General features: G+C 49.9%; 7 protein-coding genes across 7 annotated transcripts; 4 read left to right on the top strand and 3 right to left on the bottom strand.

Annotated features, from left to right (window-relative positions):
- The first annotated feature begins 761 nt into the window (after positions 1 to 761).
- On the top strand, positions 762 to 2,404 carry LOC131216577 (X-box-binding protein 1). Its single transcript, XM_058211111.1, has 2 exons — positions 762 to 1,472; positions 1,553 to 2,404. The coding sequence occupies exons 1-2, from the start codon at positions 1,222 to 1,224 to the stop codon at positions 2,268 to 2,270; spliced, it is 969 nt and encodes a 322-aa protein (XP_058067094.1). The 5' UTR covers positions 762 to 1,221; the 3' UTR covers positions 2,271 to 2,404.
- Positions 2,405 to 5,180: 2,776 nt separating this feature from the next.
- LOC131210868 (GTP-binding protein 128up) lies at positions 5,181 to 6,873 on the bottom strand. Its single transcript, XM_058204180.1, has 4 exons — positions 6,736 to 6,873; positions 5,801 to 6,636; positions 5,618 to 5,740; positions 5,181 to 5,550 (listed from the first exon to the last, which is right to left on the bottom strand). The coding sequence occupies exons 1-4, from the start codon at positions 6,775 to 6,777 to the stop codon at positions 5,448 to 5,450; spliced, it is 1,104 nt and encodes a 367-aa protein (XP_058060163.1). The 5' UTR covers positions 6,778 to 6,873; the 3' UTR covers positions 5,181 to 5,447.
- Positions 6,874 to 7,151: 278 nt separating this feature from the next.
- Positions 7,152 to 8,126, top strand: LOC131215903 (uncharacterized). Its single transcript, XM_058210302.1, has 2 exons — positions 7,152 to 7,428; positions 7,732 to 8,126. The coding sequence occupies exons 1-2, from the start codon at positions 7,152 to 7,154 to the stop codon at positions 8,124 to 8,126; spliced, it is 672 nt and encodes a 223-aa protein (XP_058066285.1).
- A 350-nt stretch (positions 8,127 to 8,476) lies between these two features.
- LOC131216464 (uncharacterized) lies at positions 8,477 to 10,029 on the bottom strand. The gene is made up of 3 exons (XM_058210961.1): positions 9,406 to 10,029; positions 8,829 to 9,090; positions 8,477 to 8,762 (listed from the first exon to the last, which is right to left on the bottom strand). Exons 1-3 carry the CDS (start codon positions 9,707 to 9,709, stop codon positions 8,657 to 8,659), a joined length of 672 nt encoding a protein of 223 aa, XP_058066944.1. The 5' UTR covers positions 9,710 to 10,029; the 3' UTR covers positions 8,477 to 8,656.
- A 454-nt stretch (positions 10,030 to 10,483) lies between these two features.
- Positions 10,484 to 11,760, top strand: LOC131205366 (uncharacterized). Its single transcript, XM_058197438.1, has one exon. It carries the CDS (start codon positions 10,819 to 10,821, stop codon positions 11,758 to 11,760), a length of 942 nt encoding a protein of 313 aa, XP_058053421.1. The 5' UTR covers positions 10,484 to 10,818.
- Positions 11,761 to 12,934: 1,174 nt separating this feature from the next.
- On the bottom strand, positions 12,935 to 17,640 carry LOC131212693 (PAN2-PAN3 deadenylation complex catalytic subunit PAN2). Its single transcript, XM_058206665.1, has 5 exons — positions 17,413 to 17,640; positions 15,932 to 17,320; positions 14,671 to 15,889; positions 14,382 to 14,611; positions 12,935 to 14,316 (listed from the first exon to the last, which is right to left on the bottom strand). The coding sequence occupies exons 1-5, from the start codon at positions 17,489 to 17,491 to the stop codon at positions 13,172 to 13,174; spliced, it is 4,062 nt and encodes a 1,353-aa protein (XP_058062648.1). The 5' UTR covers positions 17,492 to 17,640; the 3' UTR covers positions 12,935 to 13,171.
- A 1,212-nt stretch (positions 17,641 to 18,852) lies between these two features.
- On the top strand, positions 18,853 to 19,518 carry LOC131215858 (UV excision repair protein RAD23 homolog B-like). Its single transcript, XM_058210258.1, has one exon. It carries the CDS (start codon positions 18,853 to 18,855, stop codon positions 19,516 to 19,518), a length of 666 nt encoding a protein of 221 aa, XP_058066241.1.
- Positions 19,519 to 22,634: the final 3,116 nt, after the last annotated feature.

Raw genomic sequence — 22,634 nt, 5'->3', positions numbered from 1 at the left:
TTGAAACTGGTTTTGTCGTTCCGCTCGGGCGGCAATATGTGTTTCGGTTCTATTAGCAAAATTATCAGTAATGATAACAGGATGATGACTTGTTATTTTTATCATGGCTTATCATTTCTTTAAAAGGTAGGGAGGAATTGAAAAAAAACTAGCAGAAAACGTTCACGTTTGCTGGAGGCACCCAAACTCAGCCAGATACATTATTCCTTGATTCTAAATGAACGAACAGAAGAAACAGTGAAAGATTATAATAGTTATAAAGATAGTTGTAGTCAATTATTTGTTAGTATGAAAGGAGCCACCTACCGAGGAAATGATGAAATGATTTCTAATATCCGAACAATTAAGTTTTTTTAGAAAGGTTAATTTATAATGCAACAGCAATTAATTTGAAAGACACCCATTTCAAACGGACTTCTGTGCACACCCAACGAAGTGCGACGCATTTTCTTGTATGTTAATTGCTTCCGTGCTGCCAGCTGGACGAAATAGTTTGGTAACGGCATGCACGTTTTGTGAAACTCGATAAAATTAGGCCGCAAATTAGTTTTGGTTTAGCTTGAAACTTTGAAAACTCAAAACCGTATTTTCTATCAATTTTCAACGAGTCGCGAGAAAGGATTCCTTTGCGAAAAAAGAATGTTCCCTATCGATTGTGCTTTCAAATGCGTCGCTGGCAACCACGGCAAACCCACCAATCAGAAACGACCACATCCGCTGTCGGCGCGTTTGTGGACCTTGCGGGGTATTGGGTCGGGGAGTTCCCCACCATCTATTGTACCATTCAACGCAACTCCTTCATGGGTGTTTCATCAGAAAAGTGGCCTGTTTAAAGGCTTTAAAAGAAAACCAGCAGCATGGTGTGCGGTTTCTTGCATTTTTATTCAAGATCGCAGCCGGACGGAAGTGAAATCAAAACAGTGCCGACAAAGTAGAGCAACACGGAGAGATTGCTCGGTTTTTGGTGATACACAGCGGAAGAGGAAGTGGAAATGTAACAAATTGGGCCAAAGCGCTTTTTTTTTAAAAGTAGACAGCATCCATTCCAGGATGCCGTTCTGCTAGACCCTGGAAATAAAGCAGTTTTGTTGGAAACTTGAGTCATAGTTCAGTAGGCGAGCGAAGCGCATTAAGGGTTGCCACCGTGGCACACTTTGTGTCGCTCGTTTCACATCGTCACGTCATCATCATCGATTGAAGGGTAGAACGTTCTGGAACACCATGAGCGCCAGCGCCACTCCGATCTTCATCACCGTGCCGACGAAGTACATCCCGATTAATGTAGCGTCGATAGCTGGGGCGGCGGCCGTGACGCCAGTGAAACCGCTGGCCAAGCGGCCACCGCCCTCCATCTCCACCGCACCCTCGTCAACCGCATCCGATGACGAGGGGTCGTCGATGGACGAGTTCATTGTGCGCAACAAGAAGCGCCGTCTCGACCACCTGACCTGGGAGGAGAAAGTTCAGCGCAAGTAGGTACCCCTCTGTGGTTTCGCAATCATCGTCCGGCATTCATTGGCTGTCATTTTCTTATTGTTTTCCATTACCACAGGAAGTTGAAGAACCGTGTTGCCGCGCAAACGTCGCGTGACCGCAAAAAGGCCAAAATGGAGGACATGGAGAAGACCATCGAGGAACAGTCGGAGCAGATCGGACAACTACAAAACCGTTGCGCCGAGCTAGACGCAGAAAAGTGTGCGATCTACGACAAGTACCTTGGTCTGGAGCGGCGATTCGAGGAACTGCAGGAGCGGCTCACGGCTTACGAAGAAGAGCAGAAGCGTAGACAGCGCGAGCAGGAGGAGGCGGCAAAGAAGCCGAGCAAGGACCGTGTACCACTCGTTGGTGCGGCGGGAGACGGTGGTGTGGGTTGCGTTACTACCGGGCGCCAAACAGGATCAGCAGCATCCTATCGATGCCCTCTGCAGCAGGGACAACCAATGGACGTTCCGGCAGTAACGCAGACGACACCTCCGCCGACCACCGGAGACGAGCGGATGACGGCCTTATTGCGGATCATTACCCTCTGCCTACTCTACAGGACATGCTCGAAGATTTCGACGTGTTCCAGCTCGAAGAGCTTGCCGAAAGCCTACTCGCAGGTATCGGCACAGACCTGGAAGACGCTGATCGCGCAAGCGGCACGCCGGATGCCGAAGATGACCGCTCCGGCCAGTGGCTGTCTGGATCAGTGGTGGGGTCCCCAGCAGCACTCGTGGAACCCGGTCGATCGGAGTCACCAACCGCAAGCGATTCGAGAAGCCGCCTAATCCTGACCACGCACAACTACTCCAAATCCCCGTTCTACGAGCTATCTGCTGAAGAATCCCAGCCAATTTTGCAGCACCCGGAAGAACCAGACCTGATCGTTGCCACCACCCAGCAGGACGATGATCAAACGATCTTGCTACACACTGGCAGCAGCAACAGTGATACACTCTATGGCACGTACGACAACGAAACGAATTGCATAACGATCGTCGTGAAGAGCGAGGAAGTGATGGATGTTGCAGAGACCGAGGCTGCCGATGACCGACTACATGGCGCGCCATGCCAACAGCCGAAGGGAGAAAAGCTACCAGAAATAAAAGTGATCGCTAGTGAAACAACAGAAGTAGCTGATGATCTGCAACACATCATGAGTCCACTCATGATAAGACCACCGTCGCCCCTGCAGCAATTACTCTCACCGATTGGACCACAACCACAGAAGAGCCCCGGCGGCTTGTCAAGCGCATCCGATGCGGGCTACGAATCGATCGGATCACCCAGTTCCTCCTTCTCGGGGTCGCAATGGGAACCCGCAAACGGTGGTGATACTCCATCGTTCGATTACTCTTTGGACAATTTGGACGATTTCTGGAACCTGGATCTCTATCCCATTTTGGAGTAGAACCGCCGTGGAAGATAGGGACATTTCACATGACCGATCCGATGATGTTGGTTCGGGGGGAATCGGTTGATCGGAGATAATTTTGTACAAATGACAGTAGTTGTTAGGTTAGCATCACCGTTTCGTTGTACATTTGTTTCTATTGCTTATTTATGACAAACCCGGTGTGTAATTATAGGCATCACGTACCGTGGGCGCAGAGTGTATCACTATTGCTGTAAGAACTAGTTCTAATGGGATACCTATCGTTTTAGTTTAATGCACCTCAGCAGAAATAGTATGAAACAGTCAGGTCATTTACGGCTTTGTTTTATAAATTTTTGTTACACAATTTGAATTTTAAGCTCGTAGAACGTACCGCCGGCTGGGCATGCCCAGCGGGCAATAGGGATTAGGATAGAGCATGCAAATGGAAAATAAAAAGATAAATTCTTTTTAACCACCCCAAAAAAAAACCTGTCTTTGATAATGTTTTATTATAGATACGTTGCATTTTCATTCGTTTAGTTCGATAGTATCTAGAATATTCGTATGTCCAATAACAGAACACTTATCATTCGCCTCATCCGTAAGATAATAAGTAGGTCCACGAATTCCGCTGGATCGACACAATGTAGTGTAGATCTCGTTAAGATATTTCCCTGGCCCCCGTGAGGCTTCTTTCTTGTAACTGCACGACAGCCCATCTGTAATGCTCATTAACCTTTCCGTTCCGTTTATTGCGGAAATGCAAGAAATGTGGTAGAAGGATTGCCGAGATGAATCGCATTGATAACGAGTAACGTATGATGGCACATTGGCGTGTGAAAAGACCGACTGCAAAAAAAGCTTCACGACTTTCTTCAATTAATTGGCACCGCAAATCGATAAAATCAATGCAATATTCACTTCACACGGCGAACAATTGTCCATTAAAATAGTTCAGCCGCTCAATCGATATGCACCAACACTAAACGAACCGAATTGCGGGGATTGGAACGCTACAAAACATTCATCCTCACATTCATATCTGTGAACGGTAATTATTGAGCCACACGCACCATTCCGCGTTACGCGTAAGGAAGACTTGTGAGTGCCGATAACTTGATCGTCGAAGATCAACAAGCATGTTGCTGGCAGAAAGCGACAGCAACCACGTTGTCGCCTCTTCAGCTTCGTCGCTAACCTTGAACCCCCATTTTCCGGTTGGCCTCGGGAGATAGGCCGGGAAGAGATGAAAAGCGCAAAAGTAAAACTGGAATCTCTTACCTCTGTGGCCCCGCCATGCAAGAGAACCTGTTCCTTCGGCCGAGGGCGAGATTCACTTCGATCCGATCTGATAACTAAGGGCCATATTTAATGCTTCGCACCGTGGGCCTCGTGCGATCAGTATTCAAATCAAAATGGACCGTTGCCGTCGTTGGACGTTTCTTGTGGTGGTAGTACTTTTTGTTGCCACTAGTGCCTTTTCTGAAACAATCGACGATCCAGAGTTTCATATTTCAACGACGGTGAACAAGCAAACTGTGACAAGGACGGTCAGTTTTGGCAAACAATGGGACGACGCCGTTTCCAACATCGCGGCAAGTGAATTAGAGGAAAATGTCCAAAGTGATTGTGCACCCAACGAAGCGCTGGACTGTGGCGGCAACAGTTTGACGACCGTTTTTCCAACTGATCCAACCGAGGCGGGAACGGACCCAACAACTGAAAGCGAAGAATTAACGACAACGATGATACCAACTACGACGATGCCAACGACAGAAATTCCATCAACAAGCAGCACCAGTACAACGACAACTGCTGCGCCACTAAAAATGGTTGCAGAAATAGTAAATGGTAACCAGCGTGGTCGAATGGTGCGTTTTGGTGGCAGAAGAAGTGGGGCTTCCGGGGCTCCAACGGTTCGTCCGAGGAAATCGACAACGGTCAGCCCTTGGATGATACAAAGCCGGCGTGGTCTGTTTAATCCGGAGCTGCGAAATCGCTATCTGGGACGGTTCCGAAGCACTACGCCAGCTGAGGTCGGTAGTTAGTGAATGGATTGGCAGCAGAACGGTTTCAACAGACGGAATAAAGAATAAAGTAGTACGGAAAATTCTAACCGTTTCATGGCCTTTTGTGCATTGGTTCTTGAATGAATTGGATCCGACCAGACACTTCAACGTTCTAAGAAAATAATTTGTTTCAAGCGAACCTGTTTCGGCAACAGCAAAAATTAAAGAATTTGTTTTATATATAAGGACAAAACAGGTTGTTGTTTCTCAATGAAGAATCCAAACACAAGTCTCGTTTTGGTTTTGCTTCTCCACGTCTGCCTCACTCAATCTCTTTGTTACTGCAGGATGTATCATGGACAGAAAAAACAGCATAACCATGGGAAAGCATAACAGTACAGGTAAAAACGATAAACGTGCACGTTGAATGCATAAGAAGTTGTTGCTCTGTCCGTGCTCCGCGAAGCAAAATCTGTCTTTTGCTCTCACATTCTTGACATCAAACTTTGTTGGATGTACCTCAATTCCGTCGATACGGGTCCCAGCATACGATTCCGATTCTAATTCCAACGCGTGGCTTAGATCTTCTTCACAATCTGCACCACATCCTCGTCGTTCAACACGTGATCAATGCCAACCTTTTGCGGCTGATGCTTCACGGATGAGCCCCACACGAGGGCACTGTGAAAAAGGAAATAATAAGAATGATTCAAATGAAATGCTGTTTATGTCTCTTCATAGCACTTACTATTTGAATTCCTTCGCAATCGTTCGGTGCAATTTGTTACAGAAACTCTCAACCGATGTGTGCTCATGGTGTAACACGATGGGCGAGCTATAGTCCGGCAGCTGTCCTTTCGGTTTGGTGTAACTAGAAAGAAACATACTCAGTCATTAAATCAACCATTTACTTGGTGTGATTAGAACATACATTCGCACAAGTTGCAGGTATTGCCACATCATTTCTAGCAAATCGTCAAAGTTCCAGTGATGGTGAGCGGAGATCGGTACGCAGTGAGGGATTTTGTAGATCACGTCCAGTTCTTCGATCGAAATCTGATCGATCTTGTTTAGCAGATAAATGCACGGGATGTAGATTCGATTGCCTTCGATCACGTCGATAAGATCGTCTGCCGTGGCATCGTACTTGAGCGTAATGTCCGCATTGTGGATCTTGTACTCGGACAGGATCGTTTTCACCGTGTCCAGATCCAGCTCGGACTGGGCGACGGTGGCGTTCAGGTTGACACCACCCTTGTCCTTTCGACGGAAGGAAATGTTGGGCGGTTGTTTGTTCAACCGCAACCCGAACCCTTCCAGCTCGTGCTCGAGCAACTTTTTGTGTGTTAACGGCTTCAATACGTCCAGCACCATGAAGATAAGGTTGCAGGTCCGGGCCACCGCAATAACTTGCCGACCGCGACCCTTGCCGTCCTTTGCACCCTCGATGATACCGGGAAGGTCGAGCAGCTGAATCTTGGCGCCCTTATACTTGATACAGCCCGGCACCGTCGTAAGCGTGGTGAACTCGTATGCGGCCACCTCCGAGTAGACTCCGGCCAGGTTGGAGAGCAACGTCGATTTGCCGACCGAGGGAAACCCGACGAACCCAACCCGGGCATCGCCGGTCTTCGACACTTCGAAGCCCTGCTCGGAGGCACCGCCGCCACCCTTCGGTGTGATGAGTTCTCGGCGCAGCTTCGCCAGCCGAGCCTTAAGCAATCCCAAATGTCCGGCAGTAGCTTTATTTCGTTGAGTACGAGCCATCTACCCGTCGCAGGGAAGGGAAGAATGCACAACAAATCGTGTCATAACCTCGTCGTTTTCGGTACCGTACCTTTCGGGATCAGTAGGGCCATGGTTTACCTCGGACTCGATTTGAGCGATCTTTTCCAGTATTGTACTCATCTTGATCGCTGGCTGGGTAGGTGATTGAGCGTTTAACTAATGCTAAAAACGGAAAAAATCATACAACAGTGAACCGCACAACCTCAATTCTCCGGCAAAGTGCGATCGTGTAACGTTGACGTTGAAAGTGCGTTTACAACGGTCTGTTCACGGATGCGAGGTTGTCAATGTCAAAGTCCCAAGTCCCTGTGAAAATTGTAGCATTCCTAAGAAAACATCACTATTTTGAACAGACGCAGATCAGCTGAGACAAACGTTTCAACAGCCAAACATAGCGTCGTCGTGAGCGAGAAGCGCATTTCGCCAACGTAAGTAAAGAACGCGTTTTCAACACAGCATTCCCAAGATTGGTCTTGTTTGTATTTTAGTAAGCAATGTACAACTACCGGTGGCCCGAAACCCCCGTCCCCACAGCGGGCAGGCCACGTTTTCCTGCATCGACTGCATTTTTGGAAACACCATCCATCATGACTTCGTTCCGCGGGCCGAAAGAAATGGAAAGAGCCGTCTCGACGAGAGTCGAAAACAACTTCCCGAGAGCCTTTACATCCTTTTTGCCAAGCAACTTGAACAGTAGTAATATTTTCGATGGCAACACATCGCTACCGCTAACCACGTTGGAGGCTCCCCCCGGCAGAGAAGGTTGCAATCGTACGCAAGCAAACAATGGTTTCAATCTCAACTGCACATTACCGACGATTTTTCCGGATGTAAACCCGATGCATAGATTTGGTCCTTTAACCACGAACCCTGTTAATGTGTTTAACAGAAGTACATCCATTCCTCAACCGAAAGCTTCGTCCATGTTGGTGAATTACCACCAAATGAAATTTCAAGCCAGTGCAGGTCAATCGGCAACCGTAAAGCGGAAGTGTTCTCCACCGGCTACTGGATCGAAATATCCTAAACCGAGTATCGGCTTGTCGAATCCCCATGCTTCTGACCATTCAACAGCAGCGGCCAGTAAGCCTGATTCAAAAGCATCCCTTCGGATTGTTTCGGGAACGATTGAACACATCCTAAAAATAATACGCGAACAACCGAAGACTCCGTTGCTATTGGAAACTGTAGCTAGCGTTCTGGCAATCAGAGCTGGCAGTAGAGCGACGGAAAAGGTACTTCTGCTCCGGAATCGCAACGTAGGACCGGTTTTACAGGCAGTGTTTTACGAGATCGATACGGGATTGACACCACTGGCGATCGGAGATCGAGTGCGCTGTGTTGGCCGACTTCAGACCAACGGAAGTCGGTTTCAGATACTGAAAATTACGCACACCACAGATCAGTACGAGCGAGCGATCGTTCGCCTGCAAACGGTCAGTACCTTTACGTCGAAAGTAATGCGTTGAAGGTGAACGGTGAAAAAGAGGATGAATGCATTTAATTTCACTTTCGAATGTTATTTATATTTTCATCAGTTGCTTTCGCCCCCATCTGAAGGGGGAACGGTAAACTCACATATTTGTACTAAAGCGATGCGATTAGCAATGAACTGTGCTAAATACCCATGATGTTACTATCGCTAACTTAACCCTTTGCCACTAACGTATGAATTGTTATAGAAGGATTATTTACAAAACCCAAAACGATTACAAAATAAGAAATCTACGAGAGCTAACGCCTTCTTTCGGAAGAAAAAACGGGCCGTTTCTGGTGCTCATCGAAAACGTTAAGTTGCGCGACCTAACATAAAGCTGCTGTCCATTACTTCAACGTAATAAGTGGTGTTAGTTTGTAAAATTACGATACAAAATAAATATCTATGGTGGCGGGTGAACTCATGATTCTAAAGCAACAACAAAATGCAATGCTGAAAGTTAGGCACTTGATGGAAGTGTCAGTGCGGGTTGGTGCCTATCTGTCTTCTCCGTTCCCTTGCTTATTCGCTCAGAACCAGGATCAGAAATACCACCAACCCACTGATCATGGCGGTGATGTAGCCGAGATGGAACCGTCGTTCCTTGGACAATGATCCGCCGCGATAACTGCAAAGAGAGCCAAGAAAGCAAATCAATCGATATTTGCTGTTGTCACACAAAAAGGCCGCTTACCGTTTTTTGGATGCCGAAAACGGTGTCGGAGGATTTACTCCCGGAATGCTGCTGTCGAGGTAGACCACGTACCAAGTGAAGGACGATACCAGCAGCCCGAATGCGAGTGCGGACAACACATACGCGGTCTGTTCGGCATGGGGTACCATACGATCCCAGCTGGCCATAGTTGGCCGAAGGCGTACGATTCGTTCACACAAGTCGTTCCAGAAGATTCCGGCGACTGCGACGCTTTGCGAGACAAACGTCCTGAAGGTTGCAACTACAAAATAGGCAGGGAATGTGAGTTAAAACGTTGATTGTTTTGGGAAGCGTCTCCGATCAATCGGATGATTCAACACGAAATTGTAGTTTCCGCATTCGATAGAAGCGATGGTGTTTCGTTTCAACAGTTAGGATAGTTATTTTTAACGTAACGCACTGCACCATCGTCGAGATGATTTCATCATTGTGCGCTTCACTCTCGAGCGCCGTTTGTGTGGTGAGCAAATAAACAGACAGTCCAAAGGGTGAACCGCGGACATGGCTGGAGAGATTTGTTTGCACAAACGCCGAAACCTTCACGTTCGGGACTCACCGTCGAGCACTGGCAGCAGATATCGGACGGAAACCGCAATCGTTGTGGCCGCTGCCAGCAGCACCAGCATTTGCTTGGTATCGATCGGCGATTCACGGTTCTTCCACGATCCGTCTGCTGCGTGACGATGTCCCTTCAAATCGGACAGCTCCATGTCGGACCCGTTAAAGGAAAGCCTCCGTGGACGCTGCGCTCCGGCAACATCCTCCTTCGACTGACCGTTTCCGTGCCATCCGTCCGCTGCCGGTGCTTTTCCGTTCCCGTGAGCCGGCTGATTATTTAACTCGTGGATTGATGATTCCATTGTATTTACGTCGCGTGGCCAAAGATAACACTTCCCGAAATGTGCGTAGTTACAAATAGGTCAACGCAGCAGTTGCACCGTGATCAAAGTTGTTCCACGGCCAGATGGTTTCGTTGCGCTTGCGTGGGTGCTGCTTATGTTCTTCGTCGTCGCCTTCTACTGCTTCGTGCACCGCCACAGTTCATCACCGCGAGCTCACTTCACAAACCGCAGTCGGCTGCGATGACGTGACTTTTAATGTTTCGAGCGAACGGGGTTTTGTGAACGATTTAGGTCCCGTTTAGAGTGACCTTCCGAAAGGGTTTCGGCGGCGGTGTGCGTGTTTGTGTAACGGCGGCGTCGAACGGCTGCTGGTAAATAAACCCTCCCCTGAGCGCAGGAGGTAACGGGTCAGTTTACATCGGTAGGTTCAGTGCTGCACTCGGAGCATGCCATCGATGACGTATCTCAGTGTGCGAACGAGATGGCGCGAGTGTTGTGTTTGGCGCGATTCAACTCACGGCGGAAATTTGATGATTGCGGCTTACCGTTTATTGGATAAAAAGTGTGGATTAAGATACCAGAATCCGCGACGAATTTGTGGGGCACGGTTCCGGTTCGTATCCGCTGTTTTTCATGTTTTCTCATTTTAAGCAGTTACTGTATAAACTTGAGCTTACTTGTTTTCTGCACAGGGCGAGCACACGTGGGACTGATCGAGTGAAATCGATGACAAAACAAACAAAATCCCGTCCCCACACGGCTTGTAGACGATCGGGTTGCAAATGAGGATTGTTGCTTATCGTGCGCATGCCCACGGGTTGTTCCCCAGGGACAGAGCGCCATCAGTGAGCATGTGCACGAACGGAAAGGGGAAAATGTGTCAGCAGAACCCCAAACAAAATCACACAGCCAGAAGTGTGCCAACATCGCGACAACCACCTGTGCGCTGCGAGTAATATCGTCTTTCGCCACTGCACCGCGATTAGTTCTTATCAGTGCCCGATATCGATCGCTGTACGCGAGGTGAATCGATAGAAATCGGTCAGGACACAGGTCTACGGCCGGCCCGATGTCAGTACAATAGTGGGGCCTGTGTTAGCGAGCCGCGTGGGACCAACGAAAAAAGCATGACGACCGGGTACAAGCACCTCTACTCTTGCTTAACGTTTCTCATTTTCGTGTTTGTGTTCAATTTCTACAAAAACCGTATCCATTTGAGCCGCGAACGGGAAACGTCGTTCCGGGCGGCCTCGAAGATGAAGCGGACCGGAGTGCTAAACAAACCGCTTCCACTCGATGTGGATGGAGAGGATTTCTTTTTCGGACTTCAAGACGATCCTGCTATCGGTGGCCTCCGGCCAACGGTGGCTAACGGCTGGGGGCAGCACACGCTTCATCCGACACGCTGCCTTATGGCAGAGATATTTTTCACAACACCCACGGCTGAAAGGTCAAGGTTGAGCTCGGGCGTGGATCCGGAAGGATTGCACTACAAGACGTCAAACGAGCGGAACCGTAGAAAGGATCCACCTCACGATCATTCCTCAGTTCCGAACTCGTCGGTGTACGTGTTTCTGTCCGTGTTGGCTATCCTCCTGGTGGCCGCTTGCGTCGATATTGCAAAACACCTGACATCGTCGGTTCGTTCCCCGGGCGACTCCAAGCGGCGCCTTTCGCTGCAGAACTACCAGTCGTTGATAAGGGAGAAGCAGAAACAGTTCCGAATGATGAAGCAACACTGCTCGCAACCATCGATGAGCATTCAGCGTTCGATCGACGAACCGTTGCCACCGTCCGCGCTTTCGTACGGATTGGGCCGGAAGGATGACTCCAGGACGGGTTCAGCGATGGCGCCACCGCTTCTCCGGCGCCAATCGGTACCAACGGTAATGCGCACGCAACCCACCGCCGCTATGAGTTGGAACGGATCTTCGCCACTCGCTACCGGTGCATCGTTTGGGCGCCGAACATCGGTAGACTCGTTCTGGGATGTGGACAGTTCGGGCCCACCGTCCCTGGGATCATCGCCGGAAGTGAGACGACGCGTCCGGATGCTACACCGTCATTAGGAGGTCGGCTTTAAATGGACAGCGTTGGCGTGTGGCACTGACAACATATGCTGCTTCTCTTCAATTAACCGATTGAAAGATATTCTATTTTAAGCAGAATACGTGAAAGTATCTGAACGCAATGCGTTCCACTGTGTGGCGTACGAATAATGTTCGAACTATTTGATGTGATCTCTTCTAGGATAAGGACAAAGAATTATGAACTGATGTAGTGTACCCTCCAGCCTATGAAAGGGGATATTTAGTAGCATAAAGAGCCGCTTTTGCAGTCTAAATTGCTGGTACAATCGTGTCCATTTTGTATACGTATACGTAATTCTAGCTCATTTCTCCTAAACATATCTCACATCGCTTCGAAAAGTAGAATAAAATGTGAATTTAAAGTTGTAGTCCACTGGATGTGCTGGTAAGCATTTGTTGAAATCAATGCAGCTAGAAGTAAATCGAATTTTATGAAAACAAATTTTACACAGCCACAAAAAGAATAGGTGTTATGAACTAATGAAATGAAAAGAAACAGTAGTTATGAAGTATACTGCAAAACTACACAATGATCTACTTTTATGACGAATCACACAGAGGCACGCCTTTACCGGACAAATGCAAGCGAAAGTTACTAATGTATTTTAATTATTTACCTTTTATAATTCCATTGACATAGTGCATTTACTAGTCTCCTCACGATTAAATTTAAAACCGTAAAGAATTAGTGTAGTAGAAAATGGAAACCTCTAAATGTGAATAGAAGGAATAAACCTTCGATGCCCCTTGGGAACATCAACAAGCCACATTCTTTATCATCGCACCCGTCGTTCTCTGGGGAATCGTTCGTGGTTTTAATAATCGATAAAACAACTGTTTGTATTTATCTTTCTCCCAGCGACCTTCGGAAATCATGCGAACCGTTCAGCTGGGCCGGATGTGTGAATTGATTTGGGGACGATCGATCTGTGCTGCATTCGTCACTGTAGTTCTCTCTCTCTCTCTCTCACTTCAAGAAAGACCTTAACGAGTTGTATTTTTAGGTCAAGTCATATTTATTGATTATCGTTAAAATTATCTTACAACTTATACAACTGTGCGGTCTTAACGGTGCAAATATTTCAAATCTTAGAGCACACAAAAACCGGCTGTTACGAAGTCAACGAAACGAAAAAAGTGTGTAAATGTTGGCTGTTTCGAAAAATACTTTTCAGTAGGGTGAAGGACATAGACAGTGGACAGGAGCAGTGCTTCAGGGAACGGAAGGCGGCCCAGAAAACTTGTTAGTGGTTGCCAGCGATGCCCACAAGCAGGGTGTCCTGGAGTATTCACTGTGGCCCTGGTGCCTATAATAAACCGAATGATGAATGTCTGAAACATTTGCAACCACAGACCGCACACGTTTCGCTCTCATTTTGAGGTTCCATCCTCAGTCCGGTACCTTCCACTGTAACTTTTTGCCGGTTTCGTACAGCGTGGACAGGGCGTGCGAAAATTCATCCTTCTCCTGCAGCCGCAGATAGTGTTTGTAGAGCTGCAGTGCCGTCCGCGCGTCCTCGATTGAATCGTGCGTTTCCGACTGTATCTTAATGCCCAGGAACTGCCAGGCGAGAAAACGCAACGAAACCATCCGGTGGTGCGGCAGATGAAAGAGATGCACCGTGTCGACGATCTGCTCCGGCGGTACGATGATGTTGATGACCCGGAAATCGTTCTTCAATCCGTGCCCCACAAACACGACGCCACTGTCGACGAGATAGCGCAGCTTTTGGTACGAGTTTTTCAGTGTCGTCAATCGTTTGTTGCTAAAGTTGGCGTCCAGATCGCCCGGTTTGATGCCGGAGAACTTTGTTAGATAGTCGACCACTTGCTCCTGCGTCGAGATGTAATCGTCCATGAAGGGGACGCCCTCATCGTCACCCTGCCCGCGGATGCAAGTGATACGGGCCACACTCATGTGACTCGGTTTCACCGTCGACATCTTGCCATCGGAGCGTATTTCGCTCTCCTCCGGATTGAGTGTCACGAATTCTGCGTCCATCGCGACGAGCTCACCGGCACGGAAGATTTCACTGCGTCCGAGAGGCTTAAAACTGCCAGCGGCCTCATCGAGCATAGCCGTGCCGGTTTCGGTCGATCCGACTTCTTCGTTTGCCTCCAGTCCCGTCACTAGCCGCCCATCATCGGCGGGCACGTCCTCGACGAACAGATCGTGCGTGAACGGGTTCATGTACTGTGCCGCAACCCGTTCTCGTATCGACTCACAGTCCACCGGCGGGAGTTCGGTGCTCACGGAACTGGTGTTGGTGTAAAACAGGGCACACGGCACCTTCCAGTCCAGTGTGAACCAAACGGCTTCCTGCACGGTGACGGGCGAGATGCTAAAATCGTTAAAAATGTACCATCCACCGGCCGGCGACGAGGACGTCGATTGTGACGGTTGCTTCAGCTCGTGGTAACTGGCGGGGACATGGATGAGTGACACGAGGTTACGCTGGGCACCGTCGTTGATGTAGCAAACCACGGCGGAAAGGTTGTACGTTTTACTGACTTTCGGCCCCATTTCCGGTTCGGCTGCAGGAACCACAAATAGTTCATATTAGACCCAACTATGGACGACTTTCCTCCCGGAAACTTACCGTTGGATGTTTTTTCGTCACCGTGCTCAGTGATTGGCGATACGGAAGGTGGCTCCTGGCCACTGGATGTAACCAGCACCGGTTCCCCGTGCGATGCCGTTCGCATCGAGTTAATTTCCAAATTCCGTTGCTCGTCCAGCAGCATCTGGAAGCTGAGCGGAAACCAGGACTTTTGCATTCCGTGTGTGACTCCGGAAGGGGCGGCCGAAATAACACACGGTGATGATTTGCTGTTGAAAAATGACGATCGTTTAGAGATTGAATAGTGTTGAGTAGTGGCCGTACTTACCGCGGATGAGCGAAATGACAATCGACTCGCGAACAGTTTGTTCCGTAGCGGCACATTTTGGTACTCGTATTGGACCCATTGAAAGTGACCGGCCCTCCAGCAGCTGACTGATCCCCAGACACGGCGCTGGTCCCCGATCCAACCTGCCCCGTCGTACCTGGCTGCTGCTGTGCTTGGGCCGCCCCCTGCGCAGGTCGTGCCATTTGACGCCGCAGATAGTCGAGCTCCTTCTCATTGTCCAGCCCGCAGTTGATCGACAGGATGGCGGGCAGATCGGTGACGCGTGATTTCTGATTGGTAGGTGTAAACTTGTTACACGTTTCGCACCAGGCCGGGGTCGTTTTCTCCACACCGAGCGAGTGCTTCAGGATCGTGCCGAACGTGCCCTCGACGTTGTTGGTGGTGGCGGTCGGGTAGAGCAAGTTGCACACGAGCAACACATTGTCCTTCGCCCGAACGGTGTTGCACTTCAGGCAGCGGTGGGTCGTTTGCTGTTGCGTCCCGAACAGCCGGCTGATATCCGTTTCATCTTTTGCCGTGCTGCTTCCCGTTTGTTGTTGTTGCTGCTGCTGCTGCTGTTGTTGTGTCGAACCGGGACCTGATTTTCCGCTTCCGAGATTGAGGATCTGAAACTTTTGCACACTATCGTGCTGATCGTGTACGGATCCGTACGGCGATTGTCCCGCTCCAAGCTGGTGATGGCGGGGATGTTCGTAGAAGTGCATCGTTTCGTTCTTTTTCATCGCCTCCAGCAACTCGTAGTGGATCTGGTGCAGCACGAAACGGTTCCAGTTTTGGATGAGGCTGATCAGATTGATGTTTGCACTATTGGACGCCCGGTCCGATGAAAGGATCAGCCCAAGGGCGGCCGCTTCCGGCACGGTTCGGAACGAACGCAAAAAGTTGCTCGCCTGGCACGGGGAACTCGAACTGCCGACGTCGAGCATGTGAAACAGAAAGCCCAGTTCGCACGAAAGGCAAAACTCCTTCGAGCAGCAGTGCGCCAGGATGGCCGTGCGCAGTGGAACGATAAAGTACAGGACCTGTAGCATCGCGTTGCAGTAGGCGTTGGGCAGGTTCGCTTCGAGCCCAACGAACCCAGTCTGATTGTACTGTTCAAAGTCGAAATCTTGACAGCCGAGCTTGCTGTACTTAACGTCCACCTTCCGGTAGCGCCGCGGAACGAGCCGCATTCCTTGTTGATCCGTTCCGAGTCCACCTGGGCCACCGCTACCACCGACGGTGCCACCACCGGCAGCACCCTTGGCCGATGAGTTGTGTGCGGCGGTAGTCGTGCTGGAACCGCTGCCCCCAGGACCTCCGGACCCCGGCGCACCCTCCGGCAGGTACGGTATCTGATTGCGAAGATAGGTGCGCGGATTCGGTGCATACCCGATCGGTCCCTGCATCTTCATCGTGGAAAGGATTTGCGCATCGATCGGTTTCGGTCGCCGGTACTCGTACGTGTTCATCCAAGCAGGCCAATCACTCAACCACCGGTCGCCGGTTGCTAGATGGGGCAGAAGTATCGACGACAGCGGAAAGTTGGTATCGGTGATCGGAACGAACGGTGGCGGTTCGATCGTGTCGGCGAATTCAGTGTCCCGCGAGTACGGATTGAACGCCAGCGTCGGTGTGTTGATCTTGACGGCCGAAATCAGATTGATGTGCCCGGACTGGTCACCGAACACCATCGCCTGGCTCGAGGAACTGATGTCGAACGAAAGGCACTGTGATCCGGTGGTGTTAATCTGGAACATGCAAACCCGCGGTTCACTCAGTTCCACCGTGTCGACCAGCTGCAACTGGCCTTCCGGAGATACGACCGCCAACCGGGAACAGTGGGAAGGCAGAAAGCGCAATAGCTGAGGCTCGACCAGCAGCTGGATCGGTGACACGAGCCGCAACATACGCAAATCGTACACCATCAGGAACCGATCGATGGCGAGATTTCCCTGACGGCCACTGAACCCGCACGAGATGAGATAGTTTCCCTGCACGTCAAAATCGGACAAACTGCCCGAGTGCGTCAGCAGTTCGTGCTCGATGGCCAGTGTGTTGGGGTCGCGCAGGGCAATCTTTCCGAATGCGTCCCCTGCGCACAGGTACCGCGAGTGACGCCGGAGTATCGCACAACCATCCGGGCCGGCCTGCACACTGGTTGACAGTTCACTCGCCGTGCCAATGTCGAACTCGATCATATCACTCTGGTGTCCACCGAGCAGCAGGCGAGCCGGGGCATGCTCGATCATGCACACCATATCGACCATCCGCTCCGAGCGGAACGTGAACTTGGGCAACCCGCGGCGTATCTGATGGCGCAGGGAGGTCGGCGTGAGGGCCAAAATGCCCGGTTCGATTGTGGCGATCTGCCGGACGACCTCGTTGGCGTGCACCTGGAACGAGGTGTATTTCTGCATCGACCCACCGTAGTAGGACGTTACGTGGCCACCCTGGTTGCCCATCCAGACCAGTTCCTCCTGTGTGTCGAAGCACACGGTCGACACACCGAACCGATCGCCTCCGTCCGCCAGGATCATGGAGTGCTCCATAAACTCTGGCTCAGCGGAACCGATGTTGAACGCACTGTACTCGGCCACCGCATCCGGATACTCGGCCACGGCCACTCCGGTTGGATCGCTGTCGTACACTGGAGGGCGCCGATGAAGGAACAACAGAGAGAGAGAGAGAGAGGAGGTCAGCACGCAGGAGGTCAGCAAACGATATTGCGACATTACTTACTTGTCAGCGTTATGATGTCCTCTGGTCCACGGTTCCCCGGATCGCCACCGGCCGCCGTCGTCATGTAGACATAATCCATCTTTGTTGCAGTGCGGTCACTTTTTTGCGCTTATCCACCGTGTAGCACTGGCGACATCGAAGTAGCCTGGTTTTGCCCCCCACACCGGAAGATGACGCGACTTTCGCTTGGGCGCTGCTGCTGAATGGGAGCTTCTTTTCTCTTTGTTGCCCCCTGCCAACCGTGGGAGAAATTGTGAAATGGCCTCGTTCTGGGGGCGGCTGTTCGCAGAACAAAGACTAACGGTACTCCTATACTGCGCCGTTGTCGCTTCGAAGTGGATCGTTGGGTCGCCCCGCGCGCGCTGTGTACAAATTCCGCGTCGCGTCGCGGATCGTCGCTGGCTGTGTGTGCGGCGCTTTGTGCGCCCACCGCTGGACGTGTGCGTGTATTGTGAGCGAGTGGAAAATGTAAACAATATCACAACACTGCTTTCCGCCCCAGGAAAATGTCAGTTCGTCGGATGCGAAAAGAAAACACTTCAGTAAGACGCGTTTGCGTTGCCAAGGTAAACTAGCAACCTGTGGATAGCGACTTCGAACACATTTTGGCAGCGAAAGAATGCGAGCTCTCTGTACGGCGCACGCACACCAACACACCGGCGGCCTTCCGTGGATCAGCTGATCCCGCAGGGGAAACTCGGCGGACAGTTTGAGCGAAAAAAGACGTTTTATCGACGTTCCATTAATTACGGCGTACGGCGTTAATTATTATTATATTTCAAGGATCAATTCTAATCGAGGTTTATGAGAAGGTCATCGTAGTGGTCGTCACAGATTCAGTTACCAGCGGTTTGCCCAGCGATACCTCCTTCGAGTTACAGATTAACAGATTTCTACGTGGACACAAACAGTTCAACATGAGGTTTAGCATGTAAAAAATATTGTAAAACATCTGAATTCCTAGCTGCGAACGAAAATGTGCGCCATACAAAAACAACGAAAATAAAGCGCTTGCACGGCCCGGCTGTCAAACGCGCTCCGTTAGGCCAACATTAGGTCGTATTCTCAAGAGGCCAACTGGGATACCATTTTGAACTTAACGCTGGTTTGGCCGTTACGAGTCCGGAAATAACTTGTCAGACCTACTTGTCAACTAACGTAAACATTGAATTGGTGAACTAAATTAGGTGATTTGTGGTACGTAGCGCCAATTCTTCAGAAAAAGAGCATTTTTAACTCGTTTCATTCGCTTTCTTTCGCTTCAGTTTTGTTGAGTCGTAATTGCCGAACGATTTTCTGCTTGTTCAGAACAAAGACACATTTTTGGTCATCAGAATGACCGTGCCATCTTTAACGGTGCAACAAGTGCAAAAGGTAGAGGAAGTTAGAATCAGTTTCGAAGCAGACCCCGAGAAATGTACTGTTTCCATGCTCAAGAAAATGATTAATGCTGTTGCCGGTACTTTGCTCATGTCCGAATGTAAAAAACTTAACCATCTCGGCAAAGCGATGGAAGATCATAACACACTCGGCTACTACAACGTTTCCAAGGAGTTCTTCATAAAGTTTAAAAAAAATACCGTAACGAGACCTGCGCAGTCTACCATATCAGCAGAAACGAATACAACGAAAGCTACGGCAGAAAAATTGAGCCAAACTGAACCAACCTCCAAAGGAGCATCTTCGACCTCGCCGGCACCGTCTAAACCGGTCGATGGTCCGCTCGCATTCCTGCGCGATGACCCCGTCTTCACTCAGCTGAAGCGCCAACTGCAAGAGGATCAATCAAAGTTGCCGTATCTAATGCGGAAAACCCAATCCATCAACCGAGATCTTATGCGCATCGTCACCGATAACGCGGAGGAATTTCTCAAACTAATCAATGATCAAACATCGGAGCCATCTCTAGAGAACGGAGGATCACAAGGCGTCGCCACCACAACGGTTAACAACCTGTCGCCGTCTGACGTGGACGCTAGTAATCGTTTGAAGGAACTAGGATATCCTGAACATCTTGTTATCCAGGCGTACATTGCGGGCGAACGCAACCTATATAAGGCGGCCGACTTTCTCGTCTCGCAGGCACTCGACGATGACGACGATTAGGCGATTCGATATGCAAGCGTCACACGTTCATAACTCCTGTTCGGACTGGTAGATTAGTACCCTGCGCATTCAGTACCCGTTACGGGTACCTGCAATGGAATTTGTGCCAAGAATTCAATTTATCAAAGGAAAGTCACATTGAAATAACCTAATGCTTCCACTGTCTTCTCTATTTGCGCATATCAAACCAACGAAAGCATTGCCAAACAATGGGTTTTGAATGATTTTTCCGTGTCCAGTGGACGCCAACTAGTCTTAAGTCCACGGCCGCATACGATACGCGCATGAAAAATGTTTTGTTAGCCTTCGGCCAATTTTCCAAGAAGGCGAAATCATGCAAATGAAGCCGTGAAATGATCGTCCACGAACCAGTCCAGCGATGCAGATCATTAATCAACACGGGGCCCAACGCCCGGACAAATTGACCACGATTTGTCACGATTAACTTTCCGTCGCTCTGACGTCCATCAGTCCAGAGCGACTCCAAGGAATCGCGATTGGCCCCGAAATGGCCTCCCGGTGGATGATGTGACAAATCGTTCTTTAATCCCATGGCCAAACACCGACCGCGTGCATCCTGGGAAAGCGTCGTTTTATAGTCCAACAGTCCGACGCTTGGTTAAGGACGAAAATTATGCAATCAGCTTCAATAGAATCATTAATTTGGCTTCCGTAATGTTAATCAACCCTGCCGGGCCAGTTAGGGCAAGGCCCAGGTACGATCACGGATGCTGCTACCGGGATCACCAACGGTCACCCGGTGCGGACTGCGAGGCTGCTAGCCTGTTTTTTCGGTAACCCTTTTTGCCTTGGTCTGGACAAAGACAAAGGCTCGGCGTCCGCCACAGTCAAAAGTCATCCAAGTCGGTCCCAATGATTAATCGTTCGCTCGGAGAAAATATGTTTCAATTGCAATCCCAACTCTCGAAGTGCATCCCAAATCGATGGTCACTGGTGCGGGAACCGGAACTCGTCCCCCGGGATTCCGGTTCCATCATTTAGTCATACGCTGGCCGGGTTCCGTTTTGTTATTTTTTTCTCCTTTCAGGACAATGACCAGAGAACCAGAAGGACGTTGCTGGTGAGGCGAGCAGGTCAGAAGTTGACATCCGGACCCATACGAATGTGCCTGCTCGCGCCAGACCGTAGCAGGACTCGAGTGGACCTTTCTCTGTGCTCTGCTTGTTCCTCCGGTAAACCCCTTTTGCGAAGGGTTCTGCTGATCAGATTACATAATGTTAGTAGATCGTGTCCCTTTGGCGAAACGATGGTCAAAGCGGAGCCTTGGTACCGAGGCCGATGTCCTCGGAGCGACACTCAACGGCCAGCGCGTAATTTATTTGTTTTAGATGCTGCACTATCGTGGCCTATGGCTGAGCCTTCAGCTGCGCCCCTATACCCGGCAGGACCCGCAGCCCTCATCGGCCGAACCCGACCAAGGAAGGCTCGAGCGCGAACATTAGGCTCGACACACAGGGCATCGGCATCGCAATTGACGAAAGTCATAAAATAAAACAAACATAAACATTGCCCGGGAGCGGGTTGCACCGGACGGGGTACCAAAGGATTGAGGGGCGACACGGCGTCATCTTGCGTCACTCCGGCAAGGTTCTGGTGTTTTTTTCGCTTCCGTCCTCTGATACTTTCTTTCCCTCGTGGTTTTCACTTCCTTCAAGAAGCTCACATCCTTCCGAATCAGCCCGTCGGTGGCAATCAGAGCGCTAGCAAACAAACCCGATCGTCCTTTCCCGAGGGGGGAGTCCTCGTCCACGTCAACGGAGTCGTCATAAAAAATCAAAATTATGGCATTTGGTTTGAGTTTCCATTTTTTTGTTCGATTATTTATTTTGATTGCCGCTCGCGCTCACAATGCCCTTACCACGCCAGGCGCATCGTTTAACTGTTTCGGTTCCATTTGGACAGAAAAAAACCCCACTCTATCGGCTATTGCTTTCCCACTCACACGCTCCCGTATAAGGTCAACAACTGGAGTTCTCCGACGGCCACCGGAAGAAAGGAAGGTCCCTTTCGCTCCTTTTGCCTGTTTGATTTGGTTTTTGTTTATCGTCGCCTTTTTTTCGGGTGTTTATCCCTCCCAACTGGCCGCGGGTTGGAGAAATCGGGAACGATTACATTAACACTTATGACAATTGTGTCATAAATTTTATGACTTCTACAAAAATGGGAGGAAAAAACACAAGCCCCAAACAATGGTGCCCGAAGCCCGAGATCGGCTACCTTCTGGTGTGGCACTTGAGCCCTTGCTGGCGACGATTGGCGATCGCGGCCTTCGCCTGAACGGAGTGCCGTTTTTGTTGGTGTCCCAACATCGACATTCCTTTAATCCCCTGCAATCCGGGGATCGATTTCAAGTGTGGCGTGTAGTGTTGAAGTGGCGAGAGTTTTATTTATGTTTACCAATAGGTTGCGCGTTTTTGAGAACCCCGGCAAAGGGATAACCTTGGGAGTATCAATCCGTTGCTCGGGGTGCCGACGGGACGAATCCGGAAACCGACGAGACAGTCACACGGAGAGCTTGATTTCAGTGTCTCCGCCGTACGGGTCTGCCGTAAATAAGTTTATTTTATCGTTTGACGATTGATTGGCACACATGGGAAAAGGGTGTTTAATTGTAGCTTTGTTAGACGATATTGTTTCAACGTTCCAGGATGATATTGCGTAACGGTTTTACTAAAAAGCTCCCTTCCATCGAATGCGTTTGAAAGGGAAGATCATCGTTTGTCTGCTTCGCGTGCCATCAGCAGCTTCGGCAATTTCTTATCCTTTAAATCCTTTTCCGAACAACAGTTTCGGGGGCGCGGTCAGCTGTCGCTTAATGGCACACAGAAAGCAATTTTTGAAAGGCGATCCTTTCCGACTGTAGCGCACGTGCCGCCGCCTGTGGCCAAACGATGCCGACCCCGTGTTTGGGTAGCAGTTTTAAATTGCTTGTAGCATACGTTGGCAAACTGGCAAACGGGAAAAGGTGGTCGGTAGGTTGCGTAGGAGCCAGACCGCGGACCGAAAATCTGTTCCTCCGCTTCCTGCGGACCACTTGAGACCCGGAGGACCCGGAGGGATGCTACCTTTCTGGGACTCGTGCCTTTCACTTCGCT

The sequence above is a fragment of the Anopheles bellator genome, chromosome 1 (assembly GCF_943735745.2).
Source record: "Anopheles bellator chromosome 1, idAnoBellAS_SP24_06.2, whole genome shotgun sequence".
In the NCBI taxonomy this organism is placed as follows: Eukaryota; Metazoa; Arthropoda; class Insecta; order Diptera; family Culicidae; genus Anopheles; species Anopheles bellator.
This window is presented reverse-complemented; position numbering and strand designations above follow the sequence as displayed.